This window comes from Grammomys surdaster, unplaced genomic scaffold, assembly GCF_004785775.1.
Source record: "Grammomys surdaster isolate TR1022 unplaced genomic scaffold, NIH_TR_1.0 145, whole genome shotgun sequence".
NCBI lineage: Eukaryota > Metazoa > Chordata > Mammalia > Rodentia > Muridae > Grammomys > Grammomys surdaster.
The window spans coordinates 3,185,444-3,206,204 of record NW_021604603.1 but is presented as its reverse complement, the minus strand read 5'-3'; the positions used below and the strand labels follow the sequence as shown (position 1 = coordinate 3,206,204).

General features: G+C 46.9%; 1 protein-coding gene across 4 annotated transcripts in view; it reads left to right on the top strand.

Moving 5' to 3' along the window:
- Atp2b4 (ATPase plasma membrane Ca2+ transporting 4) overlaps positions 1–20,761 on the top strand; it is a 98,669-nt gene that overhangs the window by 40,481 nt on the left and 37,427 nt on the right. For all 4 annotated transcript variants that reach the window (XM_028764595.1, XM_028764594.1, XM_028764593.1 and 1 more), the window contains exon 2: positions 10,232–10,885. In XM_028764595.1, coding sequence (XP_028620428.1) covers positions 10,693–10,885 — 193 coding nt within the window. In that variant the 5' untranslated portion in view covers positions 10,232–10,692. The remainder of the gene's footprint in view (positions 1–10,231; positions 10,886–20,761) is intronic.

Below are 20,761 nucleotides of genomic sequence, written 5' to 3'. Positions count from 1 at the left end.
TCTCTCTCTCTCTCTCTCTCTCTCTCTCTCTCTCTCTCTCTCTCTCGTACTGGGATTGAACATTCTAGCCACTGGCCCCTGGAAGGTGACTCTCCTCTCTGCCATTAAGTGACTACAGAATCTTTAGAGAAGTCACTAGACATTTTCAGTGTACTTCTCTGTGTGTGTACACGTAAGTAGGTGCACACATGGACCCATGACTAGTGATTTCTTTCTTGCTCCTCTTGAGCAAGTATGTGGCTTGTTTCTTTTCTTTTCTCTTATTTTCTTTCTTTCTTTCCTTCTTTCTAATTTTCTTTCTTTCTTTCTTTCTTTCTTTCTACCTTTCTTTCCTTCCTTCTTCCTTCCTCTCTCCTTATTTTATTTTGGGGTGGGAGAGTCAACAAGGCTGAGAGCCATAGTACTCAGAAACAAAGTTGAGAGCCTGATTTCTGATCATTCTCTGCCTCTGCCATATGTATATAATTTTTTTACTATGCTTGGTGGCCCGGAGACACAGTGTCTAAGCAGAAATTAGACTCAGTTTTAATCCTCCTGTAGCATTTGAACTTAAAGACCTACTCAATGGTATGATGGGTCCTCACCACCTCTACTAACATCTCAGATGTGTTGTGTAGGGATACACACACACACACACACACACACACACTGGAGAGGACAAGCAGAGGAATGTATGTCTCTTGAGAAGCACCTGAAGAGGTTGTTCCCTGTAAACCTCCAGCCACCTGTGGCTAGGTTCCATTACAGACAGCCTTGCCCCCCATGCAAGGGTGTGGTAGTTTTGAGGCTCCTCTCCCGACTTCATCCCGGTGACAGGACATGAGACAGTGAGGGGTGCTGTGGTTGGAGGGTGATGACAAAGAGGCTTTGTCTTTCTCCTTGGTAGAAGCTTATAAGAAGGTGACAGGGACCTGGAGTTGGCTCTTTCCCTTGATGAGCTGGGCCTCCAGCTCCCAATCTGTAAGGTGCGCTTGTGGGCAGAAGCCAGGCATTCCCTTCTTTAAGGTGCTGGCTCACTCATGCCCTCACTTCCAGTTTCCCCTATCCAGCCCAAGGCTCAAGCTTTGTTTTCTGACTCTGTTCATTTTTGTTCTTGAGAAAGTTGTGGTCCCCTTCCCCTCCCCCACCATTTTTAATGTCGTTCTAGGGGGTTGGGAAAGGAAAACTTTCAAAGTAAAATAAAAAACATACCACTCTGCCAGTTCAGGCACATAAATAGCTTCACTGTAGCCAGGCTACACACTCTCTTTGCCATAGCAACCTAAAACGAGTGTTTATAACAGCCTGTCAGCCAGCCTGGAAAACAGCAGCTGCTAACCCCCACCAGCACACTGAGGCCCTTGGCCTGGGAGCAGTGGGCAGGCTTGTGGGGGGGGGGGTTGTCCTGAAGACAGTGGGCCTGGCCCTTAGGCAGGGTGGGGATGAGGTGGGGGTTAGGAAGTGAGAAGTTCTCACTGTGTGATGCTCCCACCTGTCCTCCTCTCCTGTAGAGACAGAAAGCGGAAATGACAGGGGTTCCGCTCTACCTGAGCCCAAGTTCCTAAATAAACTCAGTCCCCTGCTGTAGCCTATAAAAAGAGGTAGTTCTCCTTGAATGCTCATGGGTCTCTGAGATGAAAAAGGACACCAGCATCCAAAGAGCACCTGACAAGAGCAGAGAGGTGGCATGGCCTTGCCTTCGCCTGTCAGCCTGTCGCTAGGGCAGTGCTCTACAATGCTTTCAAAGCCCTGTAACCATGAGGAGCTGCTGATTTATATGGGGGAGGGGATGGTAGAAAGCATCAGAATCCATGTGGGGCTCTCAAATGCTGCCCTGACCAATGGCTTCTCTATCCGGTTGTTAGAAATGTCCATTCTCAGACTGGCGGTGGTGACATATGCCTGTAGACCCAGCACTTGGGAGGCAGAGGCCAGCAGACTTCTGGGTTTAAAACCAGCCTGGTTTACAGAGCGAGTTCTAGGACAGCTGAGGCTACACAGAGAAACCCTATCTTGAGAAAAATAAGGTTGAGGAGGAAAGGAATGGAGGGAAGGAGGATGATTGATGGATGGATGGATAGATAGATAGATAGATAGATAGATAGATAGATAGATAGATAGATCCATTCCTAGGCTGGCTTCAGTCTTGATCTGGAAGCTGAGAAAGGGCCATCTTCCAGGAGTCCTGGTGTCCCTCCTATATCCAAAGCCTTCTTTTCTTCCCTCTCTCCCTCCTCCTCCCTTCCCTTCTTTTGTTTTTTGTTTTTTGTTTTTGTTTTGTTTCATTTTAACATAGTGTCTTACCTTATAGCCACAAACTCATGGTAATCCTCCTGCTTCATCCCCCTAAGTACTGGGATAATAGATGTGTGTGTGCACACCCAGTTGGTGTTGATTTTCGTTGTTGTTGATGTTGTTGTGTTTTGTTTGCTTTCTTAATAAACACCTTTCCAGCAAGCTGGCCTCATTCTTTACCTGTGTCTTCCAGGAACTAGTTGGGATAAGAGAACTCCAGGAAGGCCCGGGTGATGAGAGCTCATTTTCTATGTACAGTGGGACTCAAGGGGTTAAAAGGGGCAAATGGTTGGCCATCCTAACGAGTGTCTATGTCACTTGGCAATGTCACTTTGCTGTCTTTCATGTGGAGATCCTAGGCACAGAGCAGCTGCCCTGCCACTCCTTTGTGGTAGACAAGAGGAGGAGTCACCTGGAGCAAGCAGGTCCATACTCTATAGCCAGGAGGGATTGACCCTCCATTTCCCTCCATGAACAGGACAGAATCAGATGGAATTTATTTCTAAAAATAACTCCAGAGCCAATCCAGCTGCTGAAAATCCAGCTGCTGAAAAGCTGCTTTGTTCCCTAGGAACCAATGTGTGGAAAAAACACAGCAACCCCAAGAAAGGCAATCTCTGTCATCCAAGAATGTGTCTATACCAAATGCTTGAGTGTCATTGCCCTTGGGCACTGAATGTAGCCCAGTAGCTTCCTGTTCTAGATCCGAGGGGTGAGAAGCAAATACTCCAGCTGACCATTTTCCCAAGCGTTTCTCATGATCACGGGGTAGGGAGGCTGCCAGCTCCCCAGATGCTAGACCTTCTAGATGGTATTGTCTCTCCCACCCAAAATCCACTCTTTACCAAAAGAAAGATATGCTTGCTTTTTAACTCTGCATACCCCAACACACACACACACACACACACAGAGAGAGCACAATGGTCATCTAGTCCCAAGAGGATGAAGATGACCTGGGCCAGTGTGTCCCAGATGATTTCGAAGAGGACCCTGGCTCTGGGTCCCCGGGGGTTGCCTTATCCTGTCCTGATAATATGAGTGCCTTTATAGGATGGAGCTGAGAGTGGAGGGAAGGCTGTGACAGTGCCCTGGAAGGAAGGCACGTTCCTGCTCCCACCTCTATGCCTGACCTGTTACCATCTAGTGAATCCTTAAGTCTCTTGGAAATTCAAGCCAACTGGCTGTCACAACAGATAACATGCCATGGAAATCATTGTGTACACCCTCTTCAGGTCCTGCATGAGAACTTTGTTATGTGGTAAACCTAGGGTTAGTTTGCTGGGTCCAGGTTTGCTAGGTCCAAATGTGCTTTGTACTTAGTTTAACTTAGAAATACCTGGTGGCTTTGGAGAGGAGGATGGATGGTGGCTCTCTGAAGTCACACTTTCTTTAGGTCATTCCTCAAATGCTGACATTGCATTTCTTTCTTCTGTATCTCAGGTTGGTCTTGAACAACTCCTCTTCCTTCTTCTCCTCCTCCTCTTCCTCCTCCTCCTCCTCCTCCTCCTCCTGCTGCTGCTGCTGCTGCTCCTCCTCCTCCTCCTTTCACTATCCTGAATTGGGATGGGCTTAGAGACATGCACTACCACACCTAACCAGGAAGCAGTACTCTCTCCTCAGGAAGGACTGGCCCAAGGCACCCAGGTCTAAATGCTAACTGAGCGCAGCAACAGATTCCTGGATCTGGCCACAGAGTGCCATCCTGTGGTCCAGTGCCCTGCCTCACGTGGCTTCCTGCTGTGAGTGTAGCTCTTGGGAAGTGATGAAAAGCAGTATCACTACCACCTAAACGTTACCAACACTCTGACAAAGTCCTGCCTTCTGCCTCTGACATCCCTCCCATGTATCTAAAGGGGGAGATGCTTAGGTCAGTCTATCTGGGAGCTATGTGAAGGGCCAGCTCAGGACAGTTCAGACCCAGCAGCCTACGGGGCCAGGTTCTTATTTTGTCTTTGAGACAGCCTGATGGCCTAGAGCTTCTGTGTAGCCCCAACTAGCCTTGAACTTTTCCATCTCTCTGCCTCTGGCCTCCCAAGGACTAGAAGATCTGCATGGCCAGGCTCTTGCTAACTTTGTTTTTTTTTTTTCCTTTAAAAATAAACAATCAAAACTTTTAAAATTCCGTTTACTTGTTTGTATGGGGGAGTGTGTGTGTGTGTGTGTGTGTGTGTGTGTGTGTGTGCATGCGGATGTGGCCAAGGCTCACGGATGGATGTCAGAGAGCAACGTGTGAGAATCCATTCTTTCTGTCATATATGTCCCAGAGAGCAAAGTCAGACCATCTGCCTTGACAGCATACGAGCTATCTGAGCTATCTCATTGGCCTTCCTTTTTAGATGGGATCTCACACAGGCCAGGCTGACGTCATGCTCAGTATATAAGCCAGACTTGAACTCTTGATTTGCTTCTACCACGTACTAGGATTTCAGAACCACTCTGGCTCTGGTTCATGTGGTCCTGTGGATAGAACCCAGGACCTCCTACAGGCTAAGCAAGCACCCCACCATCTCAGTTCCATACCCCAGCCCACTTGACTCTTTGGGAGTGTGGGAATGCCAGAGAGATTCAGACCTGAGCAGGACCTCTCATTAGGGGTAGAAAGGCCAAGATAGATGGAGGGATGAGATGTGTATCTGCATTCCTTGGCTCTTTTCATGTGGGGGACTGCATGTCCTTAGAGCCTTGCCAATCTAGAACCCAGTTCATCCTGCCTTGGGATGGTGTCGGGGTGGTGATATGGAGTGGGAGAGAGAGGAAGGTTTGGGCCATGTCTTCTATGGTGAGCTTTGAGTCTACCACTACTTGGAAAAATCAAAGGGTGTTTCACCGATATCAAAGCTTTTATGGGTCATGATCTAGAGACCAATAGGTCTCTGTGGGCCCTTATGGTTTAGGGGTGCCTCTATAGCTTTGTTTTCATTTCCCTGTAGCTTTGCTTACGTTTCTGAGTTAGAGTGGTTTTGGGTTCAGACTAGAGCTCAAACCCTGGCTCTCTGGAGACATATTTGTCTGCTGTAAAATAAGGTTGTTGAGAGACATTCAGTGACTCAGCGTATGCAGTGATGATAATATCTACGGGAAACACAGCACCCAGTCCTTGTCAGCCACTGTACTAGGGACTGTATAATAGTTGTGTTCATATTATATACACTTGGTATCTTTCTCATTTTTACATGAAGTGTCAAGTATAGCACCTATCACAGTGAATGTACCCAGAATGTACCCAGGAAATAATATTCCCACCTCTCTTCACCCCTGGACTGCTCCTGACTGTGAGAAAAAGTGGAGCCCCCTTTGGGATGAGGAACACTCATCAGAGCAGATAACAGGTGCCCTGGGGAGCTAAGGAGCAGCTTTCAGATCTCAGTCTGGTGCATCCCATAGACGGGGCCAGCTTTCTTACCTACCCAGAGAGCTCTCCTATGTCACCTTCACATCGTGCTTGATAGTGACTCCTGGTACTAACAACTTACCCTAAAGCAAAAACTCTTACCCAGAGAAAAGGACAGAACAGAGTGGAATGTGAACGTCTGCTCTCCTGAGCTGCTGTAGTTGAGTGATCCGTGTCATGTATTACTCCAGGCAGTCTGTCTGTCTGCAGTGCTGCAGCAACCTGGAGGCCTACGTCCATGCTCCCTACCCCATTTCTCCATTTCCCAGCATGCTTTGTTATTGCCTGTGCCTCATACAGTTTCAGTGGCAGCTATGGCCTGGGAGGATTGGGGGACAGATTCCTTCCATATCTACAAAGATGACCTTCTCTGTCACCTACATAGGCAGAGTCACCCCCCTTTCCCTGATGGTCTGGAAATGAACCCCTTCTTCAGTACCCCAGGAGAGAATCTTGGAGGAAGTGGCTCCTTGGACAGAACTGAAAGAAAAACTAATCAGGCTGTTATTGAGCTTTTCTGACCTAGATCATAGGGGTTTTTTCCTTATTTGGGGTACTTGATAATGAGTCTTACTGCACCGATTATCAGAAGGCGTTGGGTGTCATGCATCTCGGGAGCATTGGGAAGCAGGGCAGAGTGATCACATGAAGTAATGTGATTTCTTGCCCCAGGAAGAAAGGAGGAGACTTCAACCTTCTAGCCTATTATCCCCTGGGTTAGAAAAGGCTGGAGACAGGATGGAAAACGTACCTAGCCCAGAATGCTTTCTTCCGGGTGACTGACTAATCCTGACCTCACAGAGATAGCACCTCTCTGGCTGGAGTATTGAAGGCTCACAGATTTTTTTCTTCAGCAGTTGCCTAATAAGGGTAGGAGGAAGTTTAGCAGTTACCAAGAGCTCACGTTCTAGGAACTCGTGTGTCAGTGCAGCAGGGCTTTAGTGGATCCCTCTGAAACCTGAGGTCTCCATCACGTGCTGTTACTCGGACTCTGAATCAATGGCTGGACAGCTGATGTGCCGAGTATATGTCTCTGACTCTCCTGGAGCCGTTCTGTAGCATTCTGCCTTCTAATCATCTGTGTGAGAGGAAGACTTTCTCTCTCTTGAACCTGCAGAGAGGTTCATAGTAAGGAATCTGGACTTAGACAGCCCTTTCTCTTCCTTTGAGACCCAGGACCATAGATGCTAGTGACTCTTGCTAGTGGCTACAACCCAGCTCATGGTATTGCTAAGGGAGCTGCCTTGTAATTTTCTTTTCCTTGGAGGGCTCCCTGGAGAGGAACATTGAAGAGGTTCATGGAGCAATTGTTCTTTTGCTTAAAGGACAAGTAAACAAAAGTTCACTCACATCAAGTGAGGTTTTTCTCCCATTGCTAGAATGCCCTGTGCTGAACAGCAAACATTCTAACATTCTGAAATGCTCGTTCATTAAGTCCAGAATCGCCTTCCTTTATTATTACCTTAACACGATGTGTTAGGTATGGCTGACTTCTCCCAATTAAAGGTTCTTAGCAGGCTAAAGGTGACTGGTAGAGTAGCATGGGTGTTTCTGAATGTGCTACCAGTGTATTCAGTAATAAAAATATCAGCTGAGTGCCCACAAGATATAAGTTCTCTTTTAGGCAATGGGGAGAAGACAGTGAGCAAGTTGGGTAAAAGAACTCATGGCTTCACAGAATAAACACGGTAGTGGGCAGGGACAGAAACAATAAAAATCTCCTGTCACGAATAGTGGTTCACACCTGTAATCCCAGCACTTGGGAGGCAGAAGGGGGGGGATCATGAATTTTCAGCCAACACTGTATAGTGAGCCCCAGGACAGTCCATAGCAAGAATGTCTGTAGAGGCTGGAGAGGTGACTCAGCAGTTAAGAGTATTGGCTGCTCTTCCAGGGAACTCAAGTTTGATTCCCAGCACCCACACAGCAGCTCACAACTGTCAGTAACTCAATCTCCAGAGGATTGGACACCCTCTTCTAGCCTCTTTAGATACAAGGCATGGAAGTGCTGCACAGACATCGAATGCAGTTAAAATACCTACATACATAAAAAATTTTAAACTAAGAAAAGTAAACTGTGCCAGACAGTGGTGGCGCACGCCTTTACTCCCAGCACTGGGAAGGCAGAGGCAGGCAGATCTTGGAGTTTGAGGCCAGCCTGGTCTACAGTGTAAGTTCTAGGACAGCCAGGCTACACAGAGAAACCCTATCTCAAAAAAAAGGTGGGGGGGGGAGAAAAGAAGAGAAAGGAAAAGGAAGGAAGGAAAGAAGGAAGGAAGAAAAAGAAAGAAAAAGAAGAAAGGAAATTAAAGTCTGACTTCCAGTTTCATGCTCATCAGCATTGCCTTGGACATCCCCTTCAAAGGTTAAGGGTCAAGATGGGTCTCTTGCTGCTGTAGCCCCTCTCATCCCTTAGAGGCTTAGAGAACTAAACTGGGATAAAGCCCCGACAGTTGTGGGGGGAGATGCATTCCAAGATACCCACTGGATCCCTGAGAACAACAGAACCCTATACATACTCATACATAGAAGATTTTTTTCCTAAATGAAGATACTTATATCATTTAATTTTAGAGAAAGGGACTTGCTTTGTACCTCAGACTAAGCCTGGGACTTGGAACATTCCTGCCTCGGCTTCCTGAGTGCTGGGATCATAAGAGTACACCACTGTACCTGGTGATCAAGTTTAGAGATTAGGCACAGAAACTGGAGAGAGAATTTACTTGGTAAAATGCTTGCATGCAAGCCTGGAAGCCTGAGTTCAGTCCCCATCACCCACATAAAAATATGCCACATAATATAATCCCAGCTCTGGGTGTAGGCAAAACCAGGAGGATCTCTGGAAGTCACTGGCCAGCCAGCCTAGTCTATGGGGAGCTCTAGGTCAATGAGAGACCCTAGCCCAAAGCTTGCCTATGTTCTCTAAGCACATGTATACACACAAAAATGCACATATACCTGTGTATGCATACAAGTGTACATACACAATAAATTAGGTATAGTAAGAAATTAACAAAAATAATTAGCAGAATAATTAAGCAATTATGACAGCAGAGTTACGTGAACGGGTGTCCCCCTTCTTGTACCATCCTCGAATCTTCTTTCCATGGGATTTGAATAGGAAGCTAGTGTGAGTCCTGCTCCTACACCAGTCTTAGTGAGGGAGTTAGACCTCCTGCCTCAGGAAAGCTGCTCGGGATTCTCTGCTCGCTTAACTCATTGTAAGTTGGAGTACTGGGGAGATGGATGGGGTGTGCTGGCTGAGGGGCAGAGGTGTGATAACCTCCATCCCAGAGGAACCTCTCTGAAAAAGGGATTGGTTGGAATCAGCCAGGGGCTTTGGCCAGATGGGACTTCTGGAGAAAATAATTGATAAAAAGAACCAAGTACTTCTCTGATGACTCTAGAGTTGTGTCCACCACTGTAAACAAAAAAGCATCTGTTTATTACCCAGCCAGTTGGTGTCCCTTGCCAGCCCCTGGCAACATAAACCAATTGAGGGGTTGCTATTTAACCAGAATGGGGCCCCATGTACTTGAGCCTCTCATATCGGAGTGGCTGGTGTATAACACGTAGCCAGCCCTTGTCTGCAGCTGAGCATAGAGTTCAGCTCAGTCTCTAAGCCACCTTCAGCCCCACCCATCCCCAAATACACTTAGCTGTGCCTACACACCTCAGCTAGTGTGTGCTCTAGGTAACTTCTGTCTTGCTGAAGGAAAAATGCCTATCTTTCTCTGATGTGTCACTATGCTAACATGAGTCCCTTTGGTGCTCCCTTACTCTAAGGACAGCGTTGGGGCCTGTTTATGGGCTGAACAGACCGCTCTCTTATCTCTCCTACACTGGAGAGACTTGAACACTCATAGGCTTCAGACTTACACTATCTTTCTTCCTCAGAGGTCCACCTACCCCTTATAGAAAACTGAACCCACCCTGTGTCATAAACTGTTAGCGTGTTTCATTCTTTCCTTACCAGGAAAAGCCTCTGGGAGGGCTTAGCCCTGAGACCGAAATTTGGTGCCAGATAACTGCCATTTATAGGTTTCCAAATTTTCATACCACTGAAGGCTGAGCGTTCTAAGAGACCTTTTATCAGCCTGTCTTCCTGGTTTGTAAACGTCTGTGTCAGGAGTAGATGGTGCACAGGGTGCTTCAGCCCCCTTAGGTCTAGATTCCTTTTCTGATTCTTCTCACATCTTACAGGTAAGGCTAGACTAATGTATCCTGTAATCAGTCAGCCCGTGAAGTGTGTGCGTGTGCGGGGTGGGGAGCATTAGCAGTTACAACCTTTTATATGCGAGTTTCTTAAGTTAATTTGTGTGCCTTGATTTGGAAGAAGTAAGACTTAAAGATGATGTTTCTGAAATAAATTCTCTACATTACCAGCCAGCAGGCCTACCCAGGGCTTCCCATGAGTCTGGACACTCAGCTTAGGCCTTGGTTCTCAGTTCCGTTCAGACACCAACTGTCATTTAAACCCTTCTGCTGGAGAGTACCTTGCAGATCCTGGATCCTCATGGCTGTTCTAATTGTTTCTTTTTGTCTTTTTTTGCATCTCTATTCCAGAGGTCTAGCCATCATCGTTATCCAGGGAGCCCTCCTCTTTCTCCTGACGCCGGCCTACCATCGCAGTTGCTGGTTGTTGTTAAGGTTGCCTCCATGGTAACATGCTTATCCTTTTTACATTTCTATATGGACAAGTAGTCTAAACTAGGAACCTACCTACTCTGGACAACCATTTCCACCCAGAGGACACCAATCATCGTGACACTACGTCCGTCTTCTACTAAGTTCCCCCAACCTCTTCCTCTCTCACTAGTAGACTTAATACAGAAGAAAGGATCTAGGCCTGGTGTTGCTACTCTGAAACTTATTGCACAAGATATTGTCAAATTGTCCCCTAACTGGGCTCCCAGAGAAGAAAGAAGTGGGAAGAAACGGGGAAGAGAAGGCAAGAGACACTGATCAGTTAGAGAGGAAACTCTACATCTTCTCTGGTTGAGAGTCTGGTAACCGAAGAAGGCAAAATGACGAATCCATCAGGACATCACTTGCCAGCCAACTCAGTGGCTGAGAGCTATGAAGGGGAGTTTGGCTGCACCTTGATGGACCTGAGGAAGCTCATGGAGCTTCGTGCAGCTGATGCAGTGACCCAGATCAGTGCCCACTATGGAGGTGTACAGGAAATCTGCGCTAGACTGAAAACCTCCCCTATAGAAGGTAAAAGCCATTTCAAGGGTTGGGGATTGGAGGACAGTGACTAGGATTTTGAAATATTGTCTAGCTTCTAGGGAAAGTACATTTCTGGAGACCCAATAAGTTGGTTTTTTGTCTAGTGGGAAGAGCACAGTCGTCTAAACCAGCGATGGCCATTGAAGAGAGGACATGAAGAGCTTTCTTTCCCTGCCGTGTTTAAGAGCTATGATTCTCAGAATCATTCTCTCCTCCTGTTTTTGTATCAGTCCATAGTATGGGGTACTTCTTTGTGATGTAGATGCACTTATCAATATAATCTATTTTCTCATTCTATGAGATTTTGATTACAGAAGAGCTAGTTTAAGGTGGATATCTTCCTCACACTAATCTTAAAGTTCAGTGCATGAGAAAAGACTACAGGAAGTAATATTCCAGCCATTTGAGTGCCTTACTGTACACAGAAATGGGTTGGCATGTCATAAGCATGACTTTGGATAAATTGGTATTTTCTGTGCTGGGATTACTGATTTTTTTTTTAAACCCTGTCTGATAAAAATTTTTCCCCACCATGTAGGGACCAAATCCAGGGCTTTGTACAAGCCCCACCACTACCACCACTAAACTGAAGCCTCAGCCATCTTTTTTGCTTTTTAATTTAAGACAAATTCTTACTATGTTACTCAGACTGGACTTGAAATCACTCTGTACTGTAGGCAGGCTTTCAGGTCATGATTCTCCTACCTCAGTCTCCCACATAAATAGCATCACAGGCCAGGTATATATCTTACAAGCTCTGAGTTCAGGTATTTGAAATAATGTTTATATCTAGCCCATAGAGTTACTGGAATTAAGTAGTATGGTGCACATGTGCGCATGTGTGTGCATGTTGAAACTGATAATAGGTGTTGAATAAATTAAATATAGGCCATATGCCTGGAGATTTTGCTAGGGTGTGAGCACCCATGAGTTTCAAAGAAACATAGTCTCTAACATGGCTAAGGTATGTGTGACTGCAGCTGCTGTCTGTTCCCCGTGCTCCCTGTCATCTCAGAGGCCTGATCTTAGGATGACAGTGCTTAGTTGCTTTCAGTCAGCTCCCTGGGCCGTCTAGCTTGTGTCTAATACTACCTTTTGGATACTGTCCACTTCCTGCTAGCTGAACTTTTGTTGCTGTTGCTTTTGGTTGGTTGGTTGTTTTATTATTTATTTATTGAAATAAGGTTTCATTCACTCCAGAGCCCAGGCTGGTCTCAAACGCAAACGAATCATCCTGCCTCAGCCTCCCACACACTAGAACTTATAGGCATGTGCTGCCACACCCACCATCCCCACCATCACCACCACCGTGATTGTTTCCCTGGGACAGTCTCACTCTTCCAACAAGGCTGACCTGGAATTTGGGATCCTCCTGCTTTAGCTTTTCTAAGTCCCAGGATTATAGGCATGCACCACCACGCATGTCCCCTAAGTGACTTTCTCAGTGACTTTTACAAGTGTATAGGCTATAAGGAAAGTCTGTACCTTCTTGTGCTTTCCTGAGACTACACAGGTGTTTACAGACCTACATCAAAACTGAAGCTGGATCTTTCTGTCTTCCTTCTATTATTATTCTGGTCAGATGTTTCTTTGACAAAGTGGAACTTGGGAATCCAGTAAGCTAAAACCTGAGGGCTTCTCAGACCAGGATCTAGACTTTCCTCTCGTCTCTCTAACCCTTTCATATAGCTATGACAATTTACCTTCTCTAAGAAGCCAGTCTGTTGCCAGAAGACCATTCGAAGATGCCTCTCAGCCTAATATGATTTTGTCACCTGTGGGAGGCTCCTGAAGATTAAAAATGGGAATAAAGATACAAGAGTGAATCTAGATTCTAGTTAGAAACCAGGGTGAAATACATTTGAGTAAATTGGGGAGCATGCGCTTAAAGCCCTTCTTACTCAGGAGCTGAGAGGAGACTCCCAGGAGCATGGACGTTTGAAGCTAGCCTGTTGAGGGAGGGGTGTGGTAGTCGTAAGGAAAATAGAGTGTCCCCTTATTTCATTTTTGCTTGGATTGACAACATGCTTGGTGTAGATAGAACTCTTTAAATTATAGCTAATAAGAAGCCTTAAAGGAGCTTGAGATTTTTGACAGTAACATGATTTTGTTAGTTTCTGTTTATACAATTCTAGAGGCAGATATGACTTGATTTTTAATTAATTTTCTTACTTTTTATGGATTAACTTTGTTGTTTGACTAGCACTTAATTTCAATATTCTCTGTCTAGGCTAAAGGGTTTTAATGACCTGCCTGAGGTCTTTGTACCAGGTAGAAAACGTTGGAGCAGTTTCTATTTTTTGGCTTACAGCCTATCAATGTTCTGTTGCCTATTTTGTACAGAATTACGGAGGACTTAAAATGGGGTTTGCCTTGTGTGTAGGTGCCTGAATGAGTTAATGTGCATCATGAATGCTGGTGCCTGAAGACACCAGAAGTTGGTGTCATGGTGCCCTAGGAACTAGAGTTCCGTGTAGTTGTGAGTTGACATGTGGGTACTGGGAACTGAACCCAGATCCTCTGCAAGAGCAGTAAGTGCTTTTAAATGCTGAGCTATCTTTCCAGCCCCGGTTTTGCATTTTGATGACTGATAAGACATGGGAATGGGCTCGATGTGCATGCTAACACTGCCTGTTGCATTCATGTGTTACAGTGCAGGTGCTCCTCCGTCTAGAGTAGGTCAGAACAAAGAGGACCTGGGAGTGGGGACCTCGTTGTCTTCAGCATTTGACTGTGACTCTCCACAAGGATTAGAGAGTGACCAGAAAAGAGGAGGGACATTTAGAGAAATGAGAAGGAGCCACAGGTTCCAGTCTACGTTTGTTTGTTTGTCTGACCATATGTGTGTCAGTGCAGTGTTTGCATAGTATGTATCTGTTCCATGTGCAAGCCTGTTGCCTGTAGAATACAAATAGAGCATCAGATCCCCTGGAGCTGGAGTTACAGATGGTTGTGAGTCATCACCATGTGGGTGCTGGGAACCAGACCCAGGTCCCTTGGAAAAGAGTCAGTGCTAGCCATCACTCCACCCCTAAGTTCTCAGTCTTTATGGCTCTATATAAACAGAAGCTAAGATTCAGGGCTGGGAGCTAGCAGGACCCTTTGTCAACTCGGGCTTATCATTTAGCAGTGATGGAACTTTTTCATTTTCTTGCTTCTTTCCCAGTTCCAATTCCCTTCTTTAAAAAAAAAAGTTTACAATACTATATTATCAATTCTATCTAATAATGGGCGTCATTACAACATTTTCATACATGTGTATAATGCATTTTTATCACATCTGCCATCACCTTCTCTGGTCCCCACCTCCTTCCCCCTGATCACCCCCCAGCTCATCCCCCTTCTACTCTCATGTTGTCAAGTCTTCCTCCTCCTCTTCTCCTAAGGACCCATTGGATTTCATTAGAGGTGTTACATAAACATGGGTGACAGGTCATTTACAGGAGCATGGGTACCTTACCAGTGGGTACTCACCCTGGGGGGGGGGGAAGGACTCTGACCCCTACCACCCCCTGAAATCATTAGCTGCCTATAGACCCTCAGGGAGGATTGGGCCTCATAAGCCCTTCTCCCATCCCAAGTTTTCTCGTCCTTTTCTGCTTGACAGCGCGTCATTGTGTAACCCAGCCTAGCTTCAGATTTCCAACCCCAATTCTTCCACACCCTCTTTTGTTTTCTCATCTTCTCTCTCTGCCCCATTTCTGGAAATCTCTCCAAGTCCCACAGCGCTGAGCAGCTCAGGTGGTAGGGCTAGAAGAGAACCCTTATCCTCTGAGCTTGCCCCATCTCAGAGTCTCGTGAGGAGGGAACCTGTGTTGAGTCTGGGGTAGGGTTCCCCTTGCCTCGAGGACAGGATAAGGAGGCGTGTTCTCAGTCTCCCTATTCCCTTGTGTGGAGGGAGGATGCTGGGTAAGAAGAGACTCTTTGTGACTAGATAGAAGTTTGTTTTCTTTTTCCCACATAGGAGCCTTCCATATGCCCCCTCTGTCGTAGTACCCTAGTTAGGGGAAACATTGTTTTCTGGGGAACAGGTAGGTTGGCAAGTGGGAGGAACTTCTGGGCACAGAGAAGAGAGATCAGAAAAGGGAGCTTTAAATAAACTGTAAATCACTGACATAAGGCTTCTTTCAGATGGCTAGAGACAATTTCTGTTGCATTTGGATGTAGATAAATGCTGGTTGGATTTTCCATCTCATGTCCAATCTCCAGCTTCCACATTGTCCCCCACACACAGGATGACAGCACAGCAACTAAGGTCACCTGATACGCCTTCCAGCGACATGCAACAACTAGTACCTACTATGTAGATGACCTCACATTGGTGACCATGAGAGTAGGCACTGTCCCTCCTCTCACAGAGCTTACAGGCCAATAGAAGTTACACACAAATGAAAAATAATTCTAAAATCTTGCCACTACGCTGTATTGGGGAAAGGACAGTGCTGAGGGAGCATAGAGCAGAGGAGCTAAGATGAAGAGGAAAGGGGCTTGGGAGATTGTTAGATCCCGCCCCTCTGTGTCATCTAAGACTTGTCCAGGGGTACTCCAGCTTGGCCATGTTGTGTGGTGATTGCAACCCTCCAGAGTACTCCTAGCTTACAAAGCAAGCATCTTTGTCTTCCCCAACTACTAAGTAGCTGTTGGGTTTTAGAAGATGACATTCTTCCAGGAAATAGCCAGAGGGAGAAGAATCTATTTGAAGACAGACCAAATTATGATTTAGAGTTCACTAATTTCAAGATTTAGATTGACAGCTCCTGTCACCCTAAGACCTCTGTGGTTTTCCTGTGTTCCTGTCCCTGCATTCTACCTACAAGTGGCCATCTTCCCATTATCTGGAACTTATTGGGATTGGGCTTTTCCTCCAAAGGGCAGACTAAAATAAATCAAAATCCCCCTTCCACCACCATCCTGGGAAAAGTGCCGGGGATCAAGCTGGAGGTCTGCCAAGGCTGGACAAGTGCTCGTCCCTCAGCTCTGACCTCAAACCTGAAACTTCTAATAGCGTTATCAGTCTGGACAAAAAAAATGATACACGCTCAGTAAATGTTCACTTGTGGCACATCTGAATTGCTGTTAGTCCTTCAAACACTAAAACTCTTTATATAACAAGATATACCCGCCTAGAAATGGACAAGGTAAAATTGAAAGTTCTAGTACTTTCTCCCTGCTCTCCAACAGGTGGAAGCAAGACTACACACACACACACACGCACACGCACACACACAATTAGATACTACCATTCCAGGGAAGGTTAATGTAGGGAGGTACAGAGTTAGGTGAATGTATAGATGGACTAGGGGTGATGGGAAGACAGGTGCCTGGCAATTTTGGTTTTCTTTCTTCTCTAATATTCATAATTCACTCTGGAATATCAGTTTGGCAGAGCTCATGAGTCTGAAAGGTGCAACATTTGATCTTGGCCTCTGCCTCTAGCCTTCTCCTTGGACTCTTGCCCCACCTCTCCCAGGGCTGCCAAGTTCCTTCCTAGCAACTTCTCTGGGCCTGGCTGCAGAGACTAGCGTGGTCCACTGAGCCGCCACACCTCCAGTAAATCTGTTAGTGCTCACTTAAGGTCTCACGCTGGAGTATCTTGGAGGGAGGGACACATGTGCACAGCCTGATTCAAACAGCTGGAAGGGGGCTGGCCGGCCTGGGGGTGAGCAGTGTGGGCCAGAGGAATCATGATGTGCACTGGAGGAGTGAGAAGGGTTCCTGCTAATGTTTGAATGGGAGGCATTGGGAATACAGGAGGGTGAATCTGGTGTAAGTGCCTTCCCCCACCCCAACAGGGAAGGCCTCTAGCACCCTGGAATTTTTCTGTCTAGTTTATGCTTAGAGCTGAATTAGGTAATCCAGGAGAGAGCTATCCAGATGCAGCCCCACACTCTGACTACCCTTAGCCTCCAGCTCCTTCTCACTCAGAGCTGAGCATCTGAGTTTTCTGGAATAATGTACTAGGCAGGGCTGGAGATCTTAATTGAGAGCATAGCAAGAACTTCAGGGCCTGAGAGCAGTCCCTCCTTTATCCTCTTCCCCACCCCACATCCCTGGCATGGAACCTTTGTGCTGGGTACCTCGGCAGCTCAGCAGCGACTCTGCCAAGCATTACAGTGTGTTCTTGAGTTCGCTTTGCCTTTTTTGTCTATTTAGTGTTTGAATAGTGGCCTCCTATTCCTTCTACCTCTGAATTACACTCCAGCATCTAGTTTGAGGTGAGTGTGGTGTTTGTTTGTTTGTTTGTCTTCTATTCAAAGTGATCCTCCTGCTTCAACCTCTCAAATGCTGGAATGATAGGCATGCTCCCTCCATTCCTGGCTCCTACTTTGAATTTTTTTCTAGTTAGTTAGTTAGTTATGGTTTCTTTTATGTGTATGAGGTTTTACCAGAACATATGTATGTGCACTGTGTTTGTGCTCAGTACCAGCCAGAGGAGATCAGAAGAAGCCTTGAGACCCCCTGGAACTGAACTTAGAGATGGCTATGAGCCACCTTGTATGCACTGGGAACTGAACCCAGGTCCTCGGCAAAAGCAACAAGTGCTCTTAACCACTGAGCTATCTCGCCAGCCCTTTCCTTTTCTCTTTTTGAGACAAGGTCTCATGTAGGCTAGGCTGGCCTCAAACTTGCTATGTAACTAAGGGTGGCTTTGAACTTCTGATCCGCATGTCTACATCTCCAGAGTGCTAGGATTACAATATTGTACTTCCTCATCTTGTTTTGTATGGTAGTGGGGATCAAGCCCAGAGCTTTGTACACATTAGGCAAGTCCCCTACCAACTGAGCTATGTCCCCAGTTCCTCCTCGGTTGACTTTTAACCTGTTGTGTTGCCTTGAGCCTTCAGCAGGAGGGAAAGAAAATTGGTGTTCCCTCACTGGCTGAGACAGCCAGTCGCATCTACCCTTAAAAGAGTGGATTTTTCACTGTTTTTATTTAGCTCAAAGGTGTGAGCCCTGGGACTATGGCACTGGCTAGAGAGGAGCACGTGCATGCAATACAGGAAGGTGGCAAAGCAGAGGGGTAGAGAGGGTGAAGGCTCTGGGAATCTTTCTCTTCCCTATGTCAGAGCTGGGATGGAGTAGGCTGGGATGAGGGCAGGGGCATGATGAAGATGGCCCTGCAGACGCTGCCTATCTACAGAGAACATTGTTGTCTAGTCCAGTGTCCTCTTACTTTGACCTTGAGTGTGTCCCTCCATCTCAAGCCTAGGAGGAGTCTAGGACAGCATGTCCCCTGGTTATACCTGTGTTGAACAGGAGGCATTGGAACAGGAAGGGTGTTCTATACTGCTTGAAAGTGCAGCATTTGACCAGGAGCAGGAGCTGGCTCCATCCACAGACCCTCTGATTTTAAGTTACTCCTCCCCTTAGAAGCCTTAGAAGTGCTTTAAGTAGAACTTGAAGCTACATTTTTATTTTAGAGATGAGGACTGAGAAAGAAGCCAGGTCACCTGTAAGCCAGGCATCTCTCTTCCAAGGAGCTACGCATCCAGATCTTGAAATGTACCCCACTGTCTTATTCTCACACACCAAAAGAAATAACTGCCTTTAGTCAACCTCAAGAAACGTCTCCCTTGTACTGTCTGTGTGGGAGAGGCTTTTCATCCACCTCCTCTGGCAAGGTATCATAATTCAGACAGCTGGGAAGTCCCTTGTGACCTAGATCCACCCTTTCTGAAGCTGAGCCTACTCTGATAAACAGTGCTTCTACCCACACCATCTTTGGTGTGAACAGGAGGCTGGCCAGGTCCTCTCCTGCTGGAGCCACACCACACCACGCCAGACTTCTCCTGGCCTGGGTCCTGCACAGGCTTACAGCAGACACCCATGGGTACTGCTCCTGACTCTGGCCTCCCCAACCTGAGCAGGCACCCTCAACTCCCAGCATGGGTGTGGACAGTGACTTCACACACTCACATTCTCTTTGCCTCTCCCAGCGTATGTGCTCAGCCTGGTTCTCAGGCTAGAGGCGCTCTCTATTTTGGTGGGGCTGTCTCTCTCGTGTTCTCTATGAAAATTTGTCTCAGGTCAAATTTTCCCCGTGAATTTCTTGGGAAACCCCTTTTCCTGTGTTTTCTGAACAGCCTTCTTGCCAAGTCCTCCTCCCCTCTCCAAGAGGCTGTGTAAGTATTTGAGAAGCCACTGTGGAGTTCAGGGCCCAAAACATTTTTCTGGGCTGGACAAGTCTTTGTGTGAAATTAAAGCTGCTGAGATCAGGGCTGGGAAGCCTCTCCAGGGTGGAAAGAATGAAGTGGAAAGCCCAAAATTGGGAATTGGCAGGGCTCCCAGCCCCACATGGCTTTCCTGTGCAACACCACGTGTCAGAGAGGATTCCCAAGGCTACTCAGGCTGACATCCAGGGCCCGCCCTGCCTTCCTGCGAAGCTCTCTGGGAACCTGGGCAGCCACTTGACTTCTTAAGGAAGCTTTTGTACAGTCTGTATGGCTGAAGGTGGGGCCGATAGATGAGTGACAAATAGCTAATGGGTGTGGGGCAGGCAAAATGGCTCAGTGAGGAAGGGTGCCTGCTGCCAAATCTGATGATCTGAGTTTGATCCCCCAGATACGTACGTAGTGAAAAGAGAGAACAAACTTACTCATGTGGTGTGTGTGTGTGTGTGTGTGTGTGTGAAAGAAAAGGGCAAGAGGGACCAAGATGTCCCTTTGAGGGAACATCTATGTGAGGGCAAGTCCCACCTTTTATATTATCTAGAATGGACTTTGTTGCATTTGCTTGGGTCCAGAAAAGGTCATAGGAGCCTTTTAGTGAGCACAGGCTTAGTGAGAACAGGCTTAGTGAGCACAGGGTTCGTAGAATGGACTCTGATGAGCCTGAAACATCACCATTCCTGAGGAAAAAAAAAAAAAAAAGGCAGGGACCAACCTCTCCAGCTGTAGCCCATAGAGGCAGCTCTGGCTTGCTCAGGGGTACAGGGGTGACTGTGTAAACCCTCTGGCATAAGAAATAAGATGCCTGGAAGTCCCAGCAAACCAGGGTAAGTTGGTCACACTAGAATGGAGCCTCCATTGAGCCCTACTGTTCTCATGTCCCAGGAGCCTTCAGGTACAGCTTGGCATCCAGCTGCCTCCTGTGGATGATACAGACGCTGCCCCTGCTAATGCAAGGAGCTCATCACCTCTTGGAGCCTCAGTTGTCCTGTGCGTCAAATTGGGTTCATAATAACTTCCTCCACTGGCTACGGATGCTTGAATGAGAAGCAACGTGTGCCTGCTGTAGTGCCTGACACACAGCCGTCACTTGAACACTGGCAGCTTTGTTCATTATTCATCCACTGGGTTCATTCAACAGGCTTGAGTGTGTACCTTGTGCCAGGTACTGCTATAGGCCTTAAGAACAAAGGCAAGCACCCTGCTCTGGAAGAGGGTGGGGAAGCAATGGATGACCTTAGAGGGAAGCTGTAGAACATACTGGAGAACGGTGAGCGCAGTGGCTGAGGACAGCCTTAGCCTTGCTGAGATGGGGACAGAGACCTGAAGGGTGGGAAGGACAGCCCTGGAAGAGGCTCTGCTAGGGAAGGGGGTGGTACAGCAGCAGCAGCAGCAGCAGCATGTGCAGAAACGGAAGTAGGGGGTAGGAAGTATGTTCTGAGAGTAAAGGAAGGAAGGTAGGTTTGCTGAGCCAGAAGGCTATAAAGACTGGGAAATTGGAAGCCATCAATGCTGGAGGTTCCTAAGTAGCCTTAGAGGCCATCAAAGGTCTTGGTGCCCAGTATCACTCCAAGTAAAAGCCACATAGGGTTTTAAGTAAATGAGTAGCATGTACTGCCTTACATCTTTAAAAAGATTTTTGTGAAGAGAGAGAAAGAGAGAGAGAGGGAGGGGAGAAGAGAGGGAGAGAGAGAAG